Here is a 22,183-nt window from a genome sequence, read left to right as displayed (position 1 = left end):
TATATATTATTTATTCATAAGCTCTCTTATTAAACGAAAGAGAATCTAAAATTTAAAGTTTATGAATTCTTATACATTTATTAAATTGTGTGTGGGATCATCTTATCTAAAAAATTTAAATAATTAAAGAGGATACAATTTTATTTATTTAGTTATATTTTTAAAATAACAATCTTAAATTAATATATTAAGATGACCGAGTTTATATTCAAATATTTAATTGATAAAACACAAAGGTTGATGTGGTGGTTCAACACCTCACCCCTTAAGTAAGAGGTTGGGGTTCGATCCCCACCTCTGGTAAATGGAGAAAGCACTATGGCCGATTTTGTACCGCTTAATACGCTGACAATGGAAGGAAGAATTAGTCTCACGATTACCAACTGTGGAAATAATTTGAAAAAAAATAAAATATTTAGGTGATAATTTTAATACAAATTACCAGCAAAAGTTATTGCAATTCTGCGAATCTACCCGTTACACTCTGAACCCGTCCCTACTTGTGAATTGTATACATTTTTTTATTTTTTTTACATCAATTGTATACATGCCTCTACATCCCCCCCGCCGACGTCTGCTCTTACGCGGCGGACCGTTCTAAAAGCCCTGAACTCTCCTCTATTTTCTACTCAATTAAGCCCCGTCCACCCCCACCAATTAAGCTCTCTATACTTTCATTTCCCATCCATTAACTCCTCTGACCTCTCTGTATATAAATAGCATCTTCATCTAACTGGGATCTCATCTCAATCTTCTTCTCTTTAATTATAATTATTTTTCTTTATTATTTCTGTACGTACAACTGATCACTACTCACTTATAACAACAATTAATCATACTATAGCATATAGATTTGATTTTACATGTCAACAAGTCTAGCCATGGCCTCCGCTGAGCTCTCCGTAGTCCTACCTCGTGTCCTCATCGTCTCTAGACGTACCGTTCGCAAGAACAAATTTGTTGATTTTGTTGGTACGCCCCCCCCCCCCCCCCCCCCCCCGCCCCATTCTTAATGCCAATTTCTATGGATAAAATTAAATGACAGTTTATATCCGATATTCACATAAGATTCAAGGAAGGGCCACAGCCTTAGAAATCGTGATCTAAGTAATCTGTTATGATGCGGCTCGAACCCGTGAACTATAGATCATACAAAGATAATTTTGCCGTGCTCATAAGGTTCCCTTCTTTTCTTTATTTATGTATAAATTGTTTCATTTCTTTTGATTAAAGGGAAGATTATACTATGTAAATAGAGTAAAATGAATCTTAGGAAGTGAAGATGTTATGTTCAAATTCGTAGTGAAATTAGTTAATTTGATCTTTGTACTCCAAATCAACTATATAGATTGAAACACGGAGAGTAACATTTTACATTTTCTTGAATCCTTTTGTTAGAATTTCCGTCACAATGCTAATATCAAATTAATGCTAATTTCTTTGCTATAAATTCTCAGGAGAATATCATCTTGATCTTATAGTAAGCTATGGAGCTGTCCCTGTTATTGTACCTCGAGTTTCAGGGGTCCATATGTTATTGGAAAGTTTTGAGCCAATTCATGGAGTTCTTCTATGTGAAGGAGAAGATTTAGATCCTTCTATGTACGACGACGAATCAAATAATCTTTCTCCAGAAGAAATAGAAGAAATTCGGAGACAGCATGTGAGTGATACAGCCATTGACAAAGAAAAAGACACCATTGAGCTGAGACTGGCAAAGCTGTGTCTTGAAAGGAACATACCTTACTTGGGAATATGTCGAGGCTCACAGGTATGGTCAAATTTCTCTATATCAGATCGTTTGTTCCTATAATTTTTATCTGCTACAATAAAATGTTATAAAAATATACTCCCTCCGTTTAAAAAATAATGTCAGCTTGACTTGGCACAGATTTAAAAAAATAAAAAAACTTTTGAATCTTGTGGTGATAAATTAAAGATATGTCAATTGTACCAAAATATTCTTCAATCTTGTGGTTTTAAACATGTCATGTGAAAAGTTAAAATTAATTTGAAACAAAATAAAAAAAAAGTAAATCTTTCTTTTTTAAATGGAGGGAGTATAATATAACATAGCGTGAAAGATCAACACCACAAAAAAATTATGCTATTATAGTGAACTATTCTTATAAAAGATATATGGCTGTGTACTTGGTGGCAAAGTATAGTTTAAGAATGAGTTCAATGTGTGTATAAATCTTGACGACTAGTGTTGGTGTAATATACCACAATTATAATAAATGATTACAATTGAAAATAAAATGAACCAAAGTGAAGAAAATAAAATAACTTTTTTCTTGGCCGAGACGTGAATATGTCACTTTCTTTAAGGAGATTCAAACGGACTACGACATAATCTATACCGATCTAGTAGTATATCTCTTGATTTGTTCTCTCCAGGATACAATAATCCATCAACGATATACAACTCAAGCAACTTCGGATTAGTTGAAGAGTCCAAAATTTCATCATAAGAACACCTTCCTTCAACATATATTTACTCACTTTGTATAGTGAATATAGTTAAAGATTTAGAATATTTTCTGTTTCAACTCTCTTTTACTAATATATTAACTCTTTTTTGTATAATGAATATAGTTGAAGACTTAAAACATTTTTTATGTCTCAACTCTCTTTTTCTCTTCACATCTTTTTCTTTTACTCATCAAAGGAAGTAACACCACTATTTATAGGTGGTGAATTGTTTCATGTATTGAATATGATGAATGAGGGGTAGTGATGTGGATAGATGAATAGTTTTGATGTTATATAAGTTACAAAAACTAATAACAATATGAGTTATAAGAACTAATGATTATCTTTATCATAATTTGTAACCACTAACTCAAAAAGATAATATGGTGAGTTACAAGAAGAATGACACTATTTTCTCCACATTATGTTTACTAATGTCATGTATTTTAATTTACTTTAATAATAAAATGCACCAACAACTAGAAAAATATACTCCCTCCATTTAAAAAAGAATGACCTACTTTCCCTTTTAGTTTGTTTAAAAAAAAATGACCTTTTTCTTTTTTGACAATACTTTTATTTCAATTTTCCATATGACATGTTTAGTACCACAAGATTAAAGAACATTTTGGTACATTTGACACAACTTTAATTTAAGGCCATAAGATTCAAAAGTCTTCTTTGTATTTTTAAACTTTGTGCCAAGTCAAAGTAGATCATTTTTTTTTAAACGGATGAAGTATTCTATTTTGAATGTATATTTTCAAAGAACTCAGAACTTCAAACTACTGTTACAAATTATTAAGTCTGTGTTTGGTAGGAGGAAAATAATTTCCCGAAAATTGCTGAAAATATTTTCAATTTTTTTTTTTTTTTTTATGTTTGATTGATCAAAATTTTTAAGAAATATTTTATCTACGAAAATAAATTTCTTAAAAGGGTTGAGAAAATAAGTTCAAAACTTTTATCTAGAAAAATAAATTTCTTAAAACTACTGACAAAATAACTCAGGAAGCAGTTTCCACAAATGTCATTTCTAAGTTATCTGTTGCCCATTCCCAACACATCCCACTCCCCTACCCTTATAGGCCCCATCTCCATCACCACCACCACATTCCTAACTCCATCCCGCCTCCCATAGTGTTTGTGTGGACTATATATAAATATTTTGGAATAGCCCAAGAGAACATTTTCTGTTAAAATACTTCCTAAATACCGAACTCACCCTAAATCCTTTGATCTCTCTCTAGCTAGAGGAAGACACAATGTTCAACTAGCTCTTGCATTTTTGATATATATGAAAAAATGTTAATACCTCAGCAAACTCTTTTATTTTTGAACTTATTATTTCAATTACAGCAAAGATAGTGTTAAAACCTTAAAGCTGATTAAGTATGTCACGTTTATATTTTAAATCTACCTCTGTGTCGTCTTTGCAGGTACTTAATGTAGCATGTGGAGGAACTCTTTATCGAGACATTGAGAAAGAACTCTCAAGAAACCTCCCTCAAGATAAAAGGGTAGTCCATATTGATTATGACAACTATGATAACCATAGGCATGTTGTCAAGATTATTGAAAATACCCCATTGCACCATTGGTTCAAAGATTCATTGGAAGATAATAAAATGGAAATTTCTGTCAATAGTTATCACCATCAAGGAGTCAAGAAATTATCTCAAAGATTTGTTCCTATGGCATTTTCACATGATGGTTTAATTGAAGGATTTTATGATCCTGATGCTTATAATCCTGAGGAAGGTAAATTTATTATGGGATTGCAATTTCATCCAGAGAGAATGAGGCAACAAGATACAGATGAGTTTGACTATCCTGGATGCACTTTTGCTTATCAGGTTTTTCTATACAACTCTCATTCTTTTAGTGTTTTGTGATAGAAATTTGACATTATCAGATCATATAAAAGAACTATAAAAGGGTAGTTTGGTAGTTTTGTGTATTAAACTTTCACTATGCGTGAGGTTTAGGTACGGATTAGACCGCAAGGTTCCATTTTATGCAGTCTTATCCTGCATTTCTGCAAGAGGCTATTTCCACAACCAGAACTTGTGATCTCCTAATTATCACATCGCAACAACTTTACCAATTACATCAAGACTCTTCTTCTTAAACGATTAACTACAAATGATCGATAAAAACAGTGAGACTAATGACTAGAAAATAAGACATGTTACTTGTTGCATTATATTAACACTATGAGTATATATATAAGTACAAATTCAAAATAATAGTCTGTTTGATCAATCTTTCAAAATCTGTTCATACTTTGAAAGTACTTTTTGTAGAAACTCTTCTTAGCAAATACTTTAGTAAGAATAACAATTTGTGTTCAGCTATTCAATTTAAAAATAACTTTCATCAATATTAGATCAGTAATTTGTGTTTGATCTAAGTTTCAAAAATATTTTAAAGAGAAACTATCTTTTCAGCTTCTGAAAAATAATTTTCCTATTACTGAACATGTTTAAATTATTTATATTGAATTAAAATTGTTTATAATTTGGGAAGGAACTTTTTTTTTTGGCTGATATCTCACCAGTTAGAGTTGAATGTGATATGGCAGGAGTTTGTGAAGGCTGTAGTTGTTTACAACAAGAAGTTTATTAATAGCTCAACAAGTGTCCAAAAACCCATAAAGCTTAATCAAGAAATGGAGAAAAAGAGGAAAATTATAGTTAGAAGTTTCTCGCTTGCTAGGAATATATATGAAGGAAGCAGCCAGATCCATCCATCTAAAGAATCTGAATTGTATGCTGGAGCAGAGTTCCTAGAGGTATAATATCCTGAATTTCAATGAGACAAAAGTACTCCATGTGTTTGAATTTATTTGTCCTAGTTTTTAGTTTCTTTTTTTTTTCTTTATTTTAAGAAGAATATATCTTTTCTTTTTTTTTTAATAAAATTTTTAGTTTCAACTTACCATATGTCATGTTTAAAATTATAAGATTAAAAAACATTTTGATACATTCTAATTTCTATATATCTTCAATTTACGATCACAAAATTTAAGTTTCTATTATTTTCTTAAATCCCATATCAAGTTAAAATCAAACAAAAAAATTGAGGTAGACAAAATAATTTTATAGAATTCAATGATCACACATTATAATAGTTGACATAAGACTTATAAGTCAATTACTGTACTTTATATCAGGAACTCGCGACTAGCATATCTTAAATGAGTTTAAATTATATGTATAGTTAATATACAAAAAGAAATGTTATTTTGTCATTTTATTTGTTACAGCATGTAATCTGTTCATGTTTTCAAATAATATGTAAATTTAATGTTTTAAAAAGATTTAGTTATAGATATTCTTTAGATAATCTGATAGCATAAGTTATCTTTACGTTACTGTATATATAACTTGTGCTCATCCCAAATTGTGGTTGATTATGTAATATATTGTAGTCAACTACAGCATTGAGTATTCCACAAGAGACAAGGTTAATTCAAATGGGAGCCACAGTGAGAAATGGAAGTTCCTACTTAGAGAAATTGAAGATGAATGAAGAGAGAAAAGGTTTAGCTAGAAAAGTAATGGGGAAAATGTCGGTGGAACAGTTATCTGATCTCAAGTATTTCTACAACATGATGCGACAAATATGTTCAGAAGTATTAGAAAGAAAACTCCAAGATATTGTTAATGCCTCTTGATGTATGACTACTTCTTGGATCTTTCTGCATGAGTTTTTGGTTTTTCTTGCTTCGTTGTCAAGTTTTATGTACTTCTCCTTTTTGTGACATCACATGAATGAAAGTTGTTTCTTTTTCCTTTCTTTGATGAAATCACATCTATGGAAAATAGTCAGTGCGTAAAATTTCACTCCTTTAACTGATTGTATGTTTTCTCTCTCGACGTACGGTTGAGTGATTTTTCTAAACGAGGTTGATCTCTAAGCAGAGGTACCGTCAGAATTTTAACTAAAAGAGTATAATATTTTAAAAATAAATTAGTTAAAGATTATTCAACACCTATTATAAATATATAAAAATAATTTTAATCATTTATAAATGATATATTTTTCAGTTAAAAGAGATTCGACTGAACTCCCAACCAAAGGACTGGCTCTACCTCTGTCTCTAAGGGGTCATGTCTCTAAGGGGTCATGTGGTTTGAATAAATTGTGATGGAATAAGTTATTTGGAAAATAATTAAACTAAACTTATTTTTATTGACAGTTTGATTAGTTGCATTCACAATAATTTGCATAGCATAGTTTCAAGAATAAGTTACAAAAATAACGTCCTCTAACTTATTTAGTTTTTTATACTTTCTTTGTAAGTTTTGGTTATTTATTCTTAAAAATACAACTTTCAATTTGGATTGTATGTGCATTCTCATGATTGTGTTGTGTACGTTTAAAAATCAAACTTTCATTTTAAGTTTGTTAAACTAAAAGAGATTTCATTATTTATGTCACTTTATTTGATATATTAGTTTAATTGCACGTACCTTGCACTTGTAATATTTGATTATTTAAAATTAAATGATTTTGTCCGTTACAGAGATTTTTAATAAAGTATAAAAAGTTCAAATCACTTTTAAAAAATGCATCATACTTTAATATAATAATGTAAACAAAAACATATATTTTAGTGTAAGTACATATATACGTACAATACCTTTTTTTTCTTGCTGCCAATGACTAAGAGAGACGCATCAATTTGAATCATATTTGTGATACGATTATATTTTTTTAAAATTTAAAATCTTTTCTTATTTTAAAATCAAATCTTTAGAAAATCATTAATTACATTCTTATTACGTACTTAAAACTCTTAAATATTTGATACTTCTTAAATTTTTCTTATTCTAACGCTTTTATATTTATTTCTAAAATTTTTAAATTTTCTTAAAATCAAATTTAGTTGATTTAAAATTTTTAAACTAATGAAAAAAGTATTAGTTGTCATTATTTTTTATGACTTCTAATAGGGTTTTACCATAAATAAATTTAATTAATTTTCAACTCTTGAATATTAGGAAAAAATAGTGAAAAGACGATTTTGTCTAAAGCAAAAATTTTGAATGAAGTGCAAAAAGTTTAGGGAAAAGGACAAAAATAGCACTTAAAACGAAAATAATACCATAAAAATAACACTCGCAATTAAATGCCCATAAAATAGCCATTACTAGTATAAACCGTATACCATTTTCATTTCTGAACCTCAAAGTTCGGTGGAATACCACCATCATACACCTGTACAAATTTTTTCTTATTTTTCCTAGCAACATTAAAACACTTAATCAGCGTTCATTTCAAAACTAATTTACCTCTCACTGAACCGCCTTTTTCTGCACACGATATAAGCAGTTTCTTCTTCACATTAGATTCAATACCCTTATCCTTCACACCTGCTTTACTCTGCGATCGAGTCTTTCTTCAGGTATAAAAGAGTATCAATTGAGTATAGGATCTCCTCTCTCTTTTTTAAAAAATGTATCAATGTAGTATAAAAGTGTATCAATATGGTATAAAAGTGTATCAATTGTGGATAGAAATTGCATGTGGCCGATTGAGTCAATGGTTAAAAGAGGGAAATAAATTGGGCCGACGGACTGCAGTTGTCCATATTTTCAAATTGTGGACCATTTTTTTTAAAAAAGGTCAGCCCATGTCCTTTTTTCAAAAATTTAAACAATATTTCTAAAGCCCTTCACATTTTTTGTATGTTATAGATTATAAATTATAGATTATATATAGAGAGAGAAATCATAAATAAATTACAATTTTCAAATGTGACTAAAACACTATTTTTATATATTTTAGGCAAACTTTGTTACTGCCTATAGACCACCTTTTGGGATTAAGACAACTTTCCAGACATTTACGTTCCTAATATTACACTACGTAATGTCACATATTAGCTGATCTTCAGGAGGCAAAAGAAAACCACTTTCACGATATTTGATATATCCTTCTTTCCCGTGTAAATCAATTTGCATTTGGAAGCTGAGGGAGCTTCGATTAATAAGAGTTTCAGAAACCTTTTCTATTGAGTAGTCAAACATGATCCTAGTTTTCGCTCTGCCTAATTTCAGGAAATTTTTTTTGAAAAAAAGCATAAAAAATGAACGTGTTTTTTAACTTATGTCCTTCAACTTTGAATGTATACAACTAGACACTTAAATTTGTATAAAGTTAAACGAGTAGACACTCATCCTATGTGGCATGAAACACTTAGAATGCCAGGTAAAACATGATATTGCCACATAAGGCACCACGTAGGACGCATGTCTCTATTTGTTCATAAATTCAATTTGGTAGTTGGTTCATTTAAATAATCGAGTAAGCATTTTTGTGCAAAGCACGAACATACATACATAAATACAGGCATGCATGCATGCATACACACACCCCTATATGTATATGTATAGTATAAGCATATGTGTGTGTATATATATATATATATATATATATATATATATATATATATATACACACGCATGCGCCCGCGCGCACACATATATATACACATACACGTGCGTGCACACACACACTTTGCATTTGGTTTTTACTTATTCGGTCGTGTGATTAGGAGTATGAGAGCTTGGCTACGGATGAAGTTAGAAGAGGTAGAGGTAGACTGAAAAAGTAATGAGGAGAGGTGGTTAGATAGGACATGCTACAATTGCAGTTCGCCGTGGACATGACCTTCGATCGAAATATGGGAAGAACATAAATTTTGACAGAAGAACATAAATTTGGATAGAAGGGTAGTAGGTAGGAATGTATCCGCACTAATGGGAAGGAGTGTATTGACTTACTCTCCATTCTAGTAGATGTAGTATTACTCTTGTTTCGTGTTCTTCAATTTTTATTATTATCAGTGGTTTCACGTGATTTGATTACAATATTATTTTGTTGTAGTATTTTTATGCTACTATATGTTGTTTTATTACTGTCTGTTGTTTCGTTTATCGTCATTACTTTTTTAGACTATTTTTATCTTGAGCCGGAGGTCTACCAGAAACATTCGCTCTACCTCTGAGGTAGAGATAAGGTCTATATAAACTCTACCCTCTCCAAACCCCACATAGTGAAATTACATTTGGTATGTGTTATTATTTTTGATTTCTATTTGGGTCTAACAAAAACAACCTCATAGATAAGGTATATGCACATCCTATCCTCTCAGTCCCAACTTGTGGAATTAAGGTAGGTTACATTTATTCTGTTGTTGATTCGTGTTGAGTATAATTTTGATGATGATAAATAACATATGTTTGTCCCAAAATTATGTTTTATCCATAAAATTCTGAGAAATAATTAAGAAAAAAAAGAAAAGCAATAAATTATTGTCCGACATAATAAATTTTGTTGCTAAATTGCCATGTGATTAATATAAATAATTATTTTATATTATTATTTAATTTTCAGCAGTAGAATTATAGAAAATAAGGAGTTAGAATTTCAAAAGGAATCAACAATATTCTCATTGGATAAGGAGAGGAGTTCGGATTGACTTCTACTTGATATCCTTCCTCTAGTTGGACTCTAACAAGTGGAATGAACATACACCTCTTTGACAAGAAGTCAACCACTTTATGACAATCGATACATTCATGAAATACTTCAGCAGTCACCTTCTCTTTAAATTAGAAATTAAAAAAAAAAATTCTAAGTTACAAAATAGAACAGGAACAAAGTCAATGCTTGTTCCCTTTACTGCTTTAGGAGCCGAAATAGAATTTTTCTTTGTTCAACTATAGTGAATGTAATAGGTTTGAATTAATCTCTTATCAACTTGCTTAGAAGCATTTGTTGAGTTTGAAAATAATTTCTTAGTTTATTGTTTTTGTCTTCAAGCTAAGGATAGCTTGAAAGGATACCAATAATTTTGGATTGTTGTAAAGGGCTTAGGATATGACCTTTGAATTACGGGGTTAATTTGATTTGACTCGATATTTTTGTAAAGTTGAGTTGAAATCTTACAAGGGTGTATCTAACAATCCACATAGTTATTTTTTAGTTTTTACATAATTTTATCGTTTTATCCTTTATCAAAGTTTCTTTATGATATTTGTGATTTTCGAGTATAGAAGACATAGTTCTCAAGGTGGTTGGTTGAGAAATGTGTGAGTTTTTCATTTTTGAAAGGTTAGAAAGTTGATATGATTGACTTTAGTCAATATTCGTAGAATTTGAGGTCATATTGAAATGCCATCAATGCTATTAGTTTTGCAACATGATTTTTGGATTAGTCGTACTATTGGCTCAAGTCTCAAGGTATTCAGATGAGTTTTGGAAGAAATTTTAGAGTTTTTAAAGAGTTCTAAAGTTTTGAAAGTTAAAAATACAAGATAGTTGATCAAAGTCAATGTTTAAACTTAGAGAGGGATTTTTTTATTTTTGATGATTCCATTAGGTGCGGATGTTGATATTTAGTTTAATAGAAGGTTTGGTTCAGTTTTCGAGGTTATTGAATGCATTTTGTATGGTGGTTTGGAAATTTTAAAATTTGTAAGTTAAGAGTTGACTTCGGTCAACATCTAGTTAAAGTGATCTTGTTTGGGTGTTTTGATGATTTTATCATCTCCGGAATAAGTTTTATAAGTGATTTGAACTATTAGTTAGTATTCGAAAGGTCTCAGATGAGTTTTAGATGCTTGTTCAGAGTTTTACGTCGTTGAGTTTTATTAGTATCACCTAAATTTATTGGGTTATTTTGAATGTTTTAATGATACCACTAGATTATTATTAAGGAAATATAGAAAAAATAATTGGTGCATTTCATCATCGTATGAGGAATTTATAATCTTTTTACTGAAAATGTTTGTTGGTATAAAAGCGACCAAATATTACACCCTTCGTTACAAGATATTGTACCTTTAGAGACCAAAATCATTATATAAATTTCAACCATTATTCCTTCACTAAAAATTGAATTTTGGGATCTAGGAAACTCTATTAAGGCAATTCTCGAGGCATTTTTCTCGTATAATCTTAGGTATGTGATTCTACCTTCATTTTGCTTATTTGTCATGAATATCTATTTCATTTTTCATAATTTTGATTCATAAAGTTAATATTTGGAACTCAAAGTTAAGAAACTGAAAAGTCTGGATTTGAGGATCAATTTGTGATGGGTTTCTATTGATTTTTGAAATTTAAGGTTCTTGTAGTGTAGATAAACTGATTCTAACAAAAATTTGCTAATTTATCAATCATTTCCTCATTTTCAATTGTGTTTGCACATGAACATTTGGAGTTCAAAGTTAAAGAATGATATTTTGATGTTTTCAAACTCGATTTCAACTCTATTTTCGATGAAACTTCTTAGTTGAACTCCTTAAGTTATGGTTAAATTGATTTTCTACTAAAATCTCAGTTTTATTCTTAGATTCTAAGGGTTAATTTTTGGAGACTCTTTGCCTAGGAAATAAAAGTATATCAATATGGATATCATTGTACTCATATTTATGTGTATAACTCGTTCTTGATAAATTTAAGGTAATTTTGGGTTGTTTTTGAAGAAAGCTATTTTAGTGGTAGATTGTGGTGTATTTCTTTGACTTTGAGGTAGGCTATCATGACTTAACATTATTCAGACTTAACTTGTGTGGAGACTTATCATATAAAGCATGCTATACATTGGTGAATTAATGACCATTAACTTATTTGGGTTGAAATTATCTTGTTGTGATGCCCGAGTAGGGGATAATGTTGCCCAAATTACACATCCCAAAAGAAATACAAAACAATCATTGTCAACTATAGGATCCAACTAGGTTAGAGTCGATTTCATGAGGAATAGGCCAAAGTTTTTATCAAAGAGTTTATCTAATCAATTCATAAATAATCTCCGATAAATGGGATATGGGGTATGGAATTTTGTTTTCAAATAGTGAAAATTGTTGATTTTGTTGAGTTTTCAAATAATATATGAAAGGCACTAGGACTATTTTTCCCGTAATTCCATAAGTTCTTCATACTAGTGATCTCTCCCGGCACTTGACATATAGAATCGATAAGTTATTTTCACCTAAACGGCTATTTTTACCTGTTCAGAAGACTATCCTCGAGTATGTTTTCTCCTCTCTTGAATATTGCACTACTAATGCCCATATTGGTTCCCAAATTAGCTTTCTCAAATTATTTAATCAAGCTATTAATTGAATGTTGATAACTCTAAGTCTCTAAGTACTAATATTGGCCATCGTTAAAATGTAATCCAACTGAAGAGAACAACAATACACGTACAAAACATCCTTTGAGAATTACTTCGGACTATGAACACTACTTTATTAATCCGTCATGGTTTCCACAACCTTAGTTGTGGTTTTTAGCTACACATAATCATAAGTACACAATATTAATTATAAAAAGAAATCATAATTATGACTTATGAAGAATAAGATGAACAACTATGAATCTCAATTATGAATCAAAACCCTAAAAATTAATGCTTATACTTGCAAGAACAATATATGTCTCAAAAGTATCAATCGAATGTATACTAAAACAAAAGACCTATGAAGAGTATTTATAGATATAAAAAGAATCTTGTCCAAAACAAAATAGGATTGCAAGGTCGGTAGTGGCAACGAATCTGGCGATAAGTTATAAGGTTTCCTAATGATTCATTGTGTGCTACTTTAGGCATCCATTGCCTTGTTTTCTCCAGTGTTTATGATGACTCATGTGGTCATCCAATGACTTGTTGGGTGACTCATTGCCACTGGATTACCTTTTCTATCTCATAGGTGTTTGGCCTCATCTTCTCAGAATGACTACTAGCAACGACTCATTACCGCTTGTAATAACTCATAGGGAATACATATTGGTACTGGGAAGGATTGCACATCTTTAGTACTATAGAAATTTTTCTCCGGATGAGTCTTCGCATCGACTTGTAACTTGTAATTAAATTTTCAATGACCAATTTCACTAGTAACATAATGGGTTGACTACGACTCATAGAGTGACCCAACAAGTCATATTCAACCTCTTCTTTTCACACTTGTGTGTTTTTTCATTATTTTTCCTTATCTTACTTCTGAACCTTGTTTTCCTACAAAAAAAACATAAAAATATTTTATCCACATAAACGAGCCCTTGACTTAGTATATTTTCTCCGTTTTAAGCATCAAAAGTTTTGTGAAACCACAACACATCAACACCCTCAACTTAGAACGTTTGCATATCCTCAGAAAAATAAAACAACATAAAAATCATGACACTCAAGTAAGAAAAACCTGAGGGACCTACTTTAGTCAATTAACATCTTTTAACATAACATTTTTAACCCCCTATTTTTTCTCCAATCTAAAAACCACTATGTTTACATACATTGCCCATTATTATAATACAAAGGGATCAAAAGATGGCAGCAGATTATAAATAAATAACCAAACAATATGTGTAAATAATGTTTCATTGAACAAATAGCAACCATTAATTCAATCTATGTACTCTCACAACAAATAGATCCTATGTCCTCACAATGTACATATATTCTTATAACTAGGGATTAAATCCAAAACAATCACTCCCTCGAAGAAGTTTGAACAATGTACATGAAATACCATAGGCTTGCCCTTATTTTTTATTTGGATAGTTTAACTAGGATCACTATCAGACTTTCTTTGACCTGTAATGTACTAGTATGGGAGATATGGATAGAGTGACTCAGTCTTCCTTGACACAACACTATTTTTTACTTTGATTTTCAATCTCTTTTCTTTTCTTTTCCCTTACCCTTCTTTGTTTTTACTAGGATTTTGAATGCGGTTTTCTTTTTCACACTACTATATTTTTTCTTTTTCTTCATTCTTTATTCAAACATATTTTTTTGCTAACCACACCCAAATCCTATTTTTTTTTCTTTTACCACTTCTTCTTCATACCCACTTTATGCTATGCACCCCTATGATAGCCACCCTTAACTTAGGTGAATTATTCTAGCTAAGGTATGCAATATTTAATGAGGTTCCAAGGCTAAAAAAGGTTCATTGTAACCACAGATGGGAAGGTAAATAGACTAATGAAAGAAATAGGTCGATTTAGGCTCAAACTAAGGATCTAGGGATAAATATTTCATCTAGTAGAGCATTTATGCTGAAAGTGGACTAATTTAAAAATGACTTGTGATTCCTTCCTAATTAACTATCCTATAACCCAGGCAAGACTAATTGAACAAGTTTTGGATCGCACATACAACGTGAACTAGGTTAGTATGTCACACACACACATAACACGGGGTTACACTATTACTTACTACCTACCCAGTTCATGCATTGCTATGCTACAATCATTTTTCCCATAATACTAATGTCATAACAAGATCCATAATGGTTATAATACAAGCAAAACATACAGTCTAAAATAATATATTCTAGGAGGGTTTCAAAAATCACCAGGGTTACTTAGTCTTCAACTCAAAGTAATAACATTCAACCCTTGATTACATTAAGGTTCCCCTATTTTTCTTTTAATCAAACACAACAAGACATAACAAAACAATAAGAACAACCTAATCATATCAGTTCTACTATGATAGCGTTTGAGCAATAATAAATATAACAACAAAAACCCTCGAGTGGTGGTAACCCCCACCCTGACTTTTAGAACATGTAGTGTCCCTGCTACATGAATATAAAAAAAAAGTAAAAACAAGGGTTTAGGACATACTCGTGGTGCTCTAGACACCTGATTAGGTTGAATTCTTTACTAGGGTCTCAAAATTTACCTTAGTCTCAAAATAATAGCCTCTGCAGTGGTTACGACACTCAAGTAAGCATTGACACTTGTAGTGGCCAGTGCACTCAATAGTCTCAAACTAATAAGGGAAACTGCCGTACCCATACTCTACTTAACAATAACATCATCAATTAGTTCCTCAAAAACTCTGAAGCTCCCGGATCCACTCTCCATCTTATGTATCTAATCTAATTAGTCTTAGGATGACTACTTACTCTCACCCACTACTCTCTTGTAGTCATCCTTATATTTTTCTTTTTTTTTCTTTCTCTACTCAGGCTCAGTTCTATCATCAGTACTTTTTCCCTTTTCTTTGGGGTTCCATATATTGGCCACCTCAATCTACTCGATAAGAAGCATAGTAGGTTTGAAAATATAGGATATTACTTGGCTACCCTGTACTCAACTGCCGCTCATAGGAAAATCAACTCTGCTTTTATCACATTAATATCTGTAGACCTTACACCCTCAAGGTTTTAGGTGATGGTTCACTCAAAGCTATCAAAGTGGGTCTACATCTCATGCCCTACTGTTTGGATTCTCACTTCACCCAAGGCTAAACAGCTTGTTCAATACTTTTAACCTTTTACCCAATGGTTACTAAACTCTTTAGGACTTAGTTCAGGAAGTCTTGGAGAATTAGAGCATACCCATCGGTGAGTGGGTAAGGTATAGCTGAGACTAAAGTAGTGCTGGGTGAAATACGTGTACAAGATGGTAGTGAGGTAAATAAAACAGTTGAATTAGCTGTAGCTTGAACTTGGGCCTCAAACTATTTTCTTGAGACTCAAACTAGGGATCCTTATAATTTCTAAAGCTGAAAATGTCAATATTCATTTATGCACCCAAGTATACAGAAATTTGCAGCAACACAACATCCGTTGTAACCTTAGCCCTCAAAACTAGGTTCTTTGGATCTCAGGTCAGTCTCAAGTCTGTAGTGAGATGAACCATTATGAAGTTACCAACCTTTGGGAAAATTAGTACCCAACCTTCAAAACATATATTGGTGTGTAGGCATAGGAATAGAATGCCAGTCTCTGAGTTCATAGCCATATCCTAGATTTCTCGAGCAATAATCCTAGAAATATCGATCTCATACCCATCCATAATACCAGCCGCTAATATATATACATATATACATACACACACACACATATATATATATATATATATATGTATATATATATATTCACATATACTTTGAATTTGGTTTTTTTGTTCATGATTTTTATTAGGCATGTGATCAGGAGTGTAAGAGATTGGCTATGAATGAAGTTAGAAGGGTTAGAGGTAGACTAAAAAAGTATCGAGGAGATGTCTATATGTGTGTATATATATACACGTAGGCACACACACTCTACATTTGTTTTTTATATTCGCAAGGTTTATTCAAGCATATGATGAGTAGTGTAAGAGGTTAACTACGGATGAAGTTATAGGACATAGAGATAGACTAAAAATGTACTGAGAAGAGATGATTAGATAGGGCCTGCTATAGTTGCAGTTCAACATGGACATGACCTTCGATTGAAAAGTGTGAGGAACATAATTTGGATAGAAGAGTAGTAGGTAAGAATGTACCCATACTAATAGGGAGGAGTGTATTAACTTATTATCCATTCTAGTAGATGTAGTATTACTCTTGCTTCATGTTCTTTGATTTCTATTATTATCTATTATTTTGCAGGGTTTGATTACAATATTTTTTTGTTGTAGTATTTTTATGCTACTATCTATTGTTTTATTACTGTCTCTTGTTTCTTTTGTTTCATTACTTTTTTAGACTATTTTGTCATGAGCTGGATGTCTTTCAAAAATATTTTCTCTACCTCTGAGGTAGAGGCAAGGTATACATAAACTCTATCCTCCACATAGTGGGATTACACTTGGTATGCATTATTATTATTAATTTCTGTTTTGGTCTAATAAAAATAATCTCTTTATCCTGCGAAAGTATAGATAAGGTATGTGCACATCCCATCCTCTCAGTCTCAACTTGTGGAATTATAGTAGGTTACCTTTATCCCATTGTTTATTTGTGTTGTGTATAATTTTGATGATGATAAATTACATATGTTTGTCCCAGTATTATGTTTTATTCCTAAACTTTTGAGAAATAATTAAGACAAGAAAAAAGAATTTAGCAATATAAATTAACATATGATTAATATAAATAATTATTTTATATAATTAATTATGTTTCAGCTGTAGGAATATTGAATATAAGGAGTTAGAATTTCATACGGAGTCAATAATATTCTAATCGGATAAGGAGAGGAGTTTGGGTGGACTTCTACTTGATATCCTTCTTCTAGTTGGACTCTAACAAGTGGAATGAGCATACACCTCTATGACAAGATGTCGACCACGTTATGAAAATTGACACATTTACAAAATACTTCAACAGTCACCTTTTTTAAATTAGAAATAAAAAAATCCTAAAGTACAAAATAGAACAGGAACAATATCAATGTTCATTCCGCTGTATACTTCAGAAGCTGAAACAAAATTTTTCTTTGTTCAACTATAGTGAACGTAATAGTTTTAAATTGTACTCTCTTATCAACTTTCTTAGAAGCATTTGTTTAGTTTGAATATAATTTCTTAATTACTATTTTTGTCTTCAAGCTTAGGGTAGCTTGAAAAGGATACGAATTATTTTGGATTTTGTAAAGGGCTTAGGGGTATGACCTTTGGATTACGGGGGTAATCCGATTTGACTTGATATTTTAGTGAAGTTGAGTTGAAATCTTACATGGGTGTATGTAACAATCCTCATGGTTATTTTTCAGTTTTTATGTGTTTTTCTCATTTTATCCTTTATTCGAGTTGCTCCATGGTATTTGTGATTTTTGATTATATAAGACATGGTTCTCAAGGTGGTTGGTTATGAAATATGTGAGCTTTACATTTTGGAATGTTAGAAAGTTGATATGGTTGGCTTTAGTCAATATCCATAGAATTTGAGCTTGTACCAAAATTCCATCAATACTATTAGTTTTGCAATATGATTTTTGAATTAGTCATACTAATGTCTCAATTCTCGAGGTATTTAGATGAGTTTTGAAAGAATTTTAGAGTTTTGAAAGAATTCTAAAGTTTTGAAAGCTGAAAACTTAAGAGAGTTGACCAAAGTCAATGTTTAAAATTAGAAAGGTAATTTTTTATTTTTGATTATTCCATTAGGTGCGGATGGTAATATTTAGTCTAGTAGAAGGTCTGGTTTAGTTTTTGAGGTTATTGAATGAGTTTTGAATATTTTTGTAGGAATTTGAAAAATTCTAAGTTAAGAGGTGACATCGATCAACATCTAGTTAAAGTGATCTTGTGTTTTGATGATTTCATCATATCAGGAATATGTTTTACAAGTAGTTTACACTATTTATTTGTGTTTGGAAATTCTCAGATGAGTTTTGGATACTTGTTTGGAGTTTTATGTCATTGAGTTTTATTAGTATCACATAAAGTTTTAGGGTTATTTCGAGTGTTTGGATGGTACTATTTGTAATGACCCTTCAGGGTGTTTTCTGCATTTCTACTTATTTTTGCGGCAAGAGCTTTCCTATTATTTTTTTAGGTCATTTATGACTTGCTGGGACTGACAGTTTGGTTACTAGACAGTTCATTTGATTTTTAGAGAGAATTCCCGATTTTGACGTCTTTATTAGTTCAAATTGGCTATCAGGAGGAAAATTTAGTCAAATGACCTTGTATTCAAATTTTGACTATTCAAGCTGCTCCAAAATGTTGATTTTAGTCTAGGTGGACTCTTGGATTGGGTCTCGAAGCACTTAGACTCATTTTGACCTATTGGTCGAAAAGTTATGAAAATGGAATATAGTTGTGGGATCCACTTTTAGTTGAAACAACCTCAAATGAAAATTTTAACTATGCCATTTAGTCTAGAACGACAAATTTGATAGGGTAGCATAGTCCATTTGCATATATGGCATTCTGGATGAATCTCAAGGGTTGGCGTAGACTTAAAATCTTGGTGCACCAGCGATCGCGAGCCATCTATCGTGATAGCGATTTGTGGCCCAGCCTTTAGTCTCGCTAAAGTGACACTTATATGAAATACCCTAGATTCTTAGTACTTGAAAAATATTTTCAAATTTTATCCTTATTGTCTTGACTACGATTCACCCTATGAGTCGTAGGGTGTCTTGACGGGTCATATGACCCTAGTCATAAGGAGTCTAGTGAAAGGTACTTGAGTTGCACGAATTTGGTAAGTGCCTTTATTTTATTTATTTTCAGTATCAAATATGGTTAAAACACAAATAAGTCCAATAATATAAATTCAAGTCCCTACTCTGACATCACAATAATAATAAGCTCTCAAGTCAAAAATAACATCCACATAACTCCCCACACGGTCAATACAAAAATAGTAAACTATCCGAACAACAATATATAGCAAAACTTATCCAAACCTAGCTTGTCTCATTCAATAAGTCTCATCTTTTACAAAGACGATATCATTTGACTAAAAAACTAAAAGGAGAGTTATGCTAGTTAACAAAATATTCTAATAAACGATACTAAACCCCGATAATAACATCAAATATTACAAGTCTATTTATATCCTAAGTATTTTCTAAACCTAAGTCATTTCATCAAATAACAATAATAAAATAATTATCTCATATAAAGTCACTAAAACCCAATCATTATAATAAATTCTACTAAAAATGCTTCAAGCTCTAAAATAGGTACCCACTATTAATTTACTCTAGATTCATAAGTCATCCATCTACAATCAATTCTAAACATAATCACATGTGGCTAGAATAACTAAGAAGAACCATTATATAACTACTATCTATCAAATGACACCAATACTCACGGAAAAAATAGCTATTTTATCTAAGAGGGACTCCAAACCCTAACAGATTCATAAAACACAAGAAAATAAGCATACAACACATAAACACCTTAGAAAAAAATCAAGGTACATCTCAACTTGTCTTTAAAGAATATTTGCAAGCCAAAATACAATATGAAGCAACAATCAAAAACACTACTCCCTCGAATCATCACCAAACACATCCAGTCTAATCAAATATCAAATCTATAAGTTAAAAGAAGTCTAGCTATATCCATATCGATATATTTTGGTTTCAAATCTAAAATCACTTCAAAAATTAGTTTCAAAAATAAAAAGATAAACTTGAGATTGTATATATGAATCACGTTTCCATACTTTAAGCATTCTAAATTCAAAAGCACAATGAAAATCAATTAGGAATCGGGCTAAAAATCATCAAATATCAATATTTCACTTTACCTATAAAATTCCAAATTTTTAATATCAAATGTGGTTAAAATGATAGATTTTAAAAAACTTTTGTTAAAATTATTTTATCCATAATACAAGGATCTTAAATCTTAAAAATCAACAAAAACTCATTCTAAATCGATCCTCAAATAAAAAACCTTTGATTTCATAACTTAGAATTTTAAATCTCAATAATATGAATCAAAATTTTAAAAAATGAGATGAATAATCTTGAAAATAAATAAAATGGAGGTAGAATCACATACCAAATGATTATACATGAAAAATGCATCGTGAATCACCTCAAGAATAGTAGTGTGCACTAATTTTGGATGCAAATAAGTGGTAGATTCACCACTCCTCATAGATTGAGTCCCACTTATTACATGAGTGAGAGGTTCAGTTCCCCCACATTATCACATTATTGGGTTCTTAAGTCACTTTGGTATGCCAGGATGTGCGACTCCCCCATGGTGTATATGAACATCCTTTGGTTTGTGCGGCTACATGCATTGGGGCCCTTCCAGCTAGGGGAGAGTTGAATCCATATAGCTAGTGGGTGCCTTTTTATATTATAATGGTTGATCTACACAATCCAAGCTAAAGTTTTAAAGTGCATGCTAAAGCCTTAATCCATTTTCCAATATATTATTTATGTATATATATAATGATGCTCATATGGATTTTGAATTGGATTGGACTTGGCTTTATTTTATCCTCTATCATTGAGTTACATGCTTGTGATCAATCCACTAACCATCTATGGACACTGTATCCCCATGCGATGCAGACACTGGAGATACTTTTACTTTTTCTACGCAGAGTTAGGTGGATCAGCTCGGTTGGTCGGTTGTTGGTGGTGAAGTTGTGAGCTTTTATTTTTTGAAAGACTTGGAAATTTCATCAGTTTTCAGTCATAGAATAGAATTGAGAGCTTACATTATCATTAACATTGTCATTGTCATTGTCAGGGTCGGGGGAACGTCCCAACACTTTATTGATTCAGTTTTATTTAGAAGGCTTTATGGATTATTGTGGACTTGAGTGATGATGTGGGTTTGTTGTTGGTCAGATATCAGTTATAGACATATCTTAAATTCTTCGAGCCTATCTTATCCTATCTTGTTATATGATTAGAATTCATCTAATATTGGGGGTATTGTGTTTTATTTAAATAGGTATAGGGGGTGGTCTGCAATCCTCGTTGGACTTGAGATACCCATCATGGCCAGGACCTAGTTCAGGTCATGAAAAAGTTAGTATTAGAGCCTAGGTTTTATGTCATTAGGTGTCCACAAAGCCGTTTCAAGTAGAGTCTCTTTTATGAGTGTGTAGTACACCACACTTATAAGGGAAAGGCTACAAGAAATTTAGGAATGCTTCCCTTTTTTGTTGTTTTATTTTGGGCTATAGAGTCTAAGATTTTGAAATCTCCTCTAATTTTTGTATATTTGCTTTTCATATCATGCCTCTCAGTAGATCTGATGCTCGTGGAAACTATTCTTTCTTGTCTGAGGACTATGTAGATGGAGCTCATCCTAGTTAAGAAGTTCAGAATCGATCTAAGGTCATTGCTTTTGATTGCCTTTGTAGAGTCCCACGGGTTCCCCCTAACCCTTCTGGACACCTCAATCCAGTGTGCCTAATGCTGAGTTTTACTAGTCAATTTATTTTCTTACGCAGTTAATAGCCTCT

The 22,183-nt window shown here is 31.4% G+C and overlaps 1 protein-coding gene across 2 annotated transcripts; it reads left to right on the top strand.

Annotated features, from left to right (window-relative positions):
* The first annotated feature begins 529 nt into the window (after positions 1-529).
* Positions 530-6,286, top strand: LOC107868158 (putative glutamine amidotransferase GAT1_2.1). 2 transcript variants are annotated; one of them, XM_016714763.2, is made up of 5 exons: positions 530-972; positions 1,458-1,771; positions 3,915-4,331; positions 5,060-5,269; positions 5,919-6,052. In XM_016714763.2, the coding sequence occupies exons 1-5, from the start codon at positions 864-866 to the stop codon at positions 5,922-5,924; spliced, it is 1,056 nt and encodes a 351-aa protein (XP_016570249.1). In that variant the 5' UTR covers positions 530-863; the 3' UTR covers positions 5,925-6,052. The 2 variants fall into 2 exon arrangements, with proteins under 2 accessions (XP_016570249.1, XP_016570247.1); XM_016714761.2 differs by having other exon boundaries at positions 537-972; positions 5,909-6,286.
* Positions 6,287-22,183: the final 15,897 nt, after the last annotated feature.

Source organism: Capsicum annuum, chromosome 4 (genome assembly GCF_002878395.1).
Source record: "Capsicum annuum cultivar UCD-10X-F1 chromosome 4, UCD10Xv1.1, whole genome shotgun sequence".
In the NCBI taxonomy this organism is placed as follows: Eukaryota; Viridiplantae; Streptophyta; class Magnoliopsida; order Solanales; family Solanaceae; genus Capsicum; species Capsicum annuum.
Note: the sequence above shows the minus strand (reverse complement) of the source record. Positions and strands in the feature narration are given on the sequence as shown.

Excerpts from the sequence above, each read along its gene's own strand:
- LOC107868158 (XM_016714761.2), top strand. The coding sequence starts at position 864 with ATGTCAACAAGTCTAGCCATGGCCTCCGCTGAGCTCTCCGTAGTCCTA. Across the intron at positions 973-1,457 it reads CAAATTTGTTGATTTTGTTG|GAGAATATCATCTTGATCTT; the intron begins GTACGCCCCCCC and ends ATAAATTCTCAG. Across the intron at positions 4,332-5,059 it reads GATGCACTTTTGCTTATCAG|GAGTTTGTGAAGGCTGTAGT; the intron begins GTTTTTCTATAC and ends GTGATATGGCAG.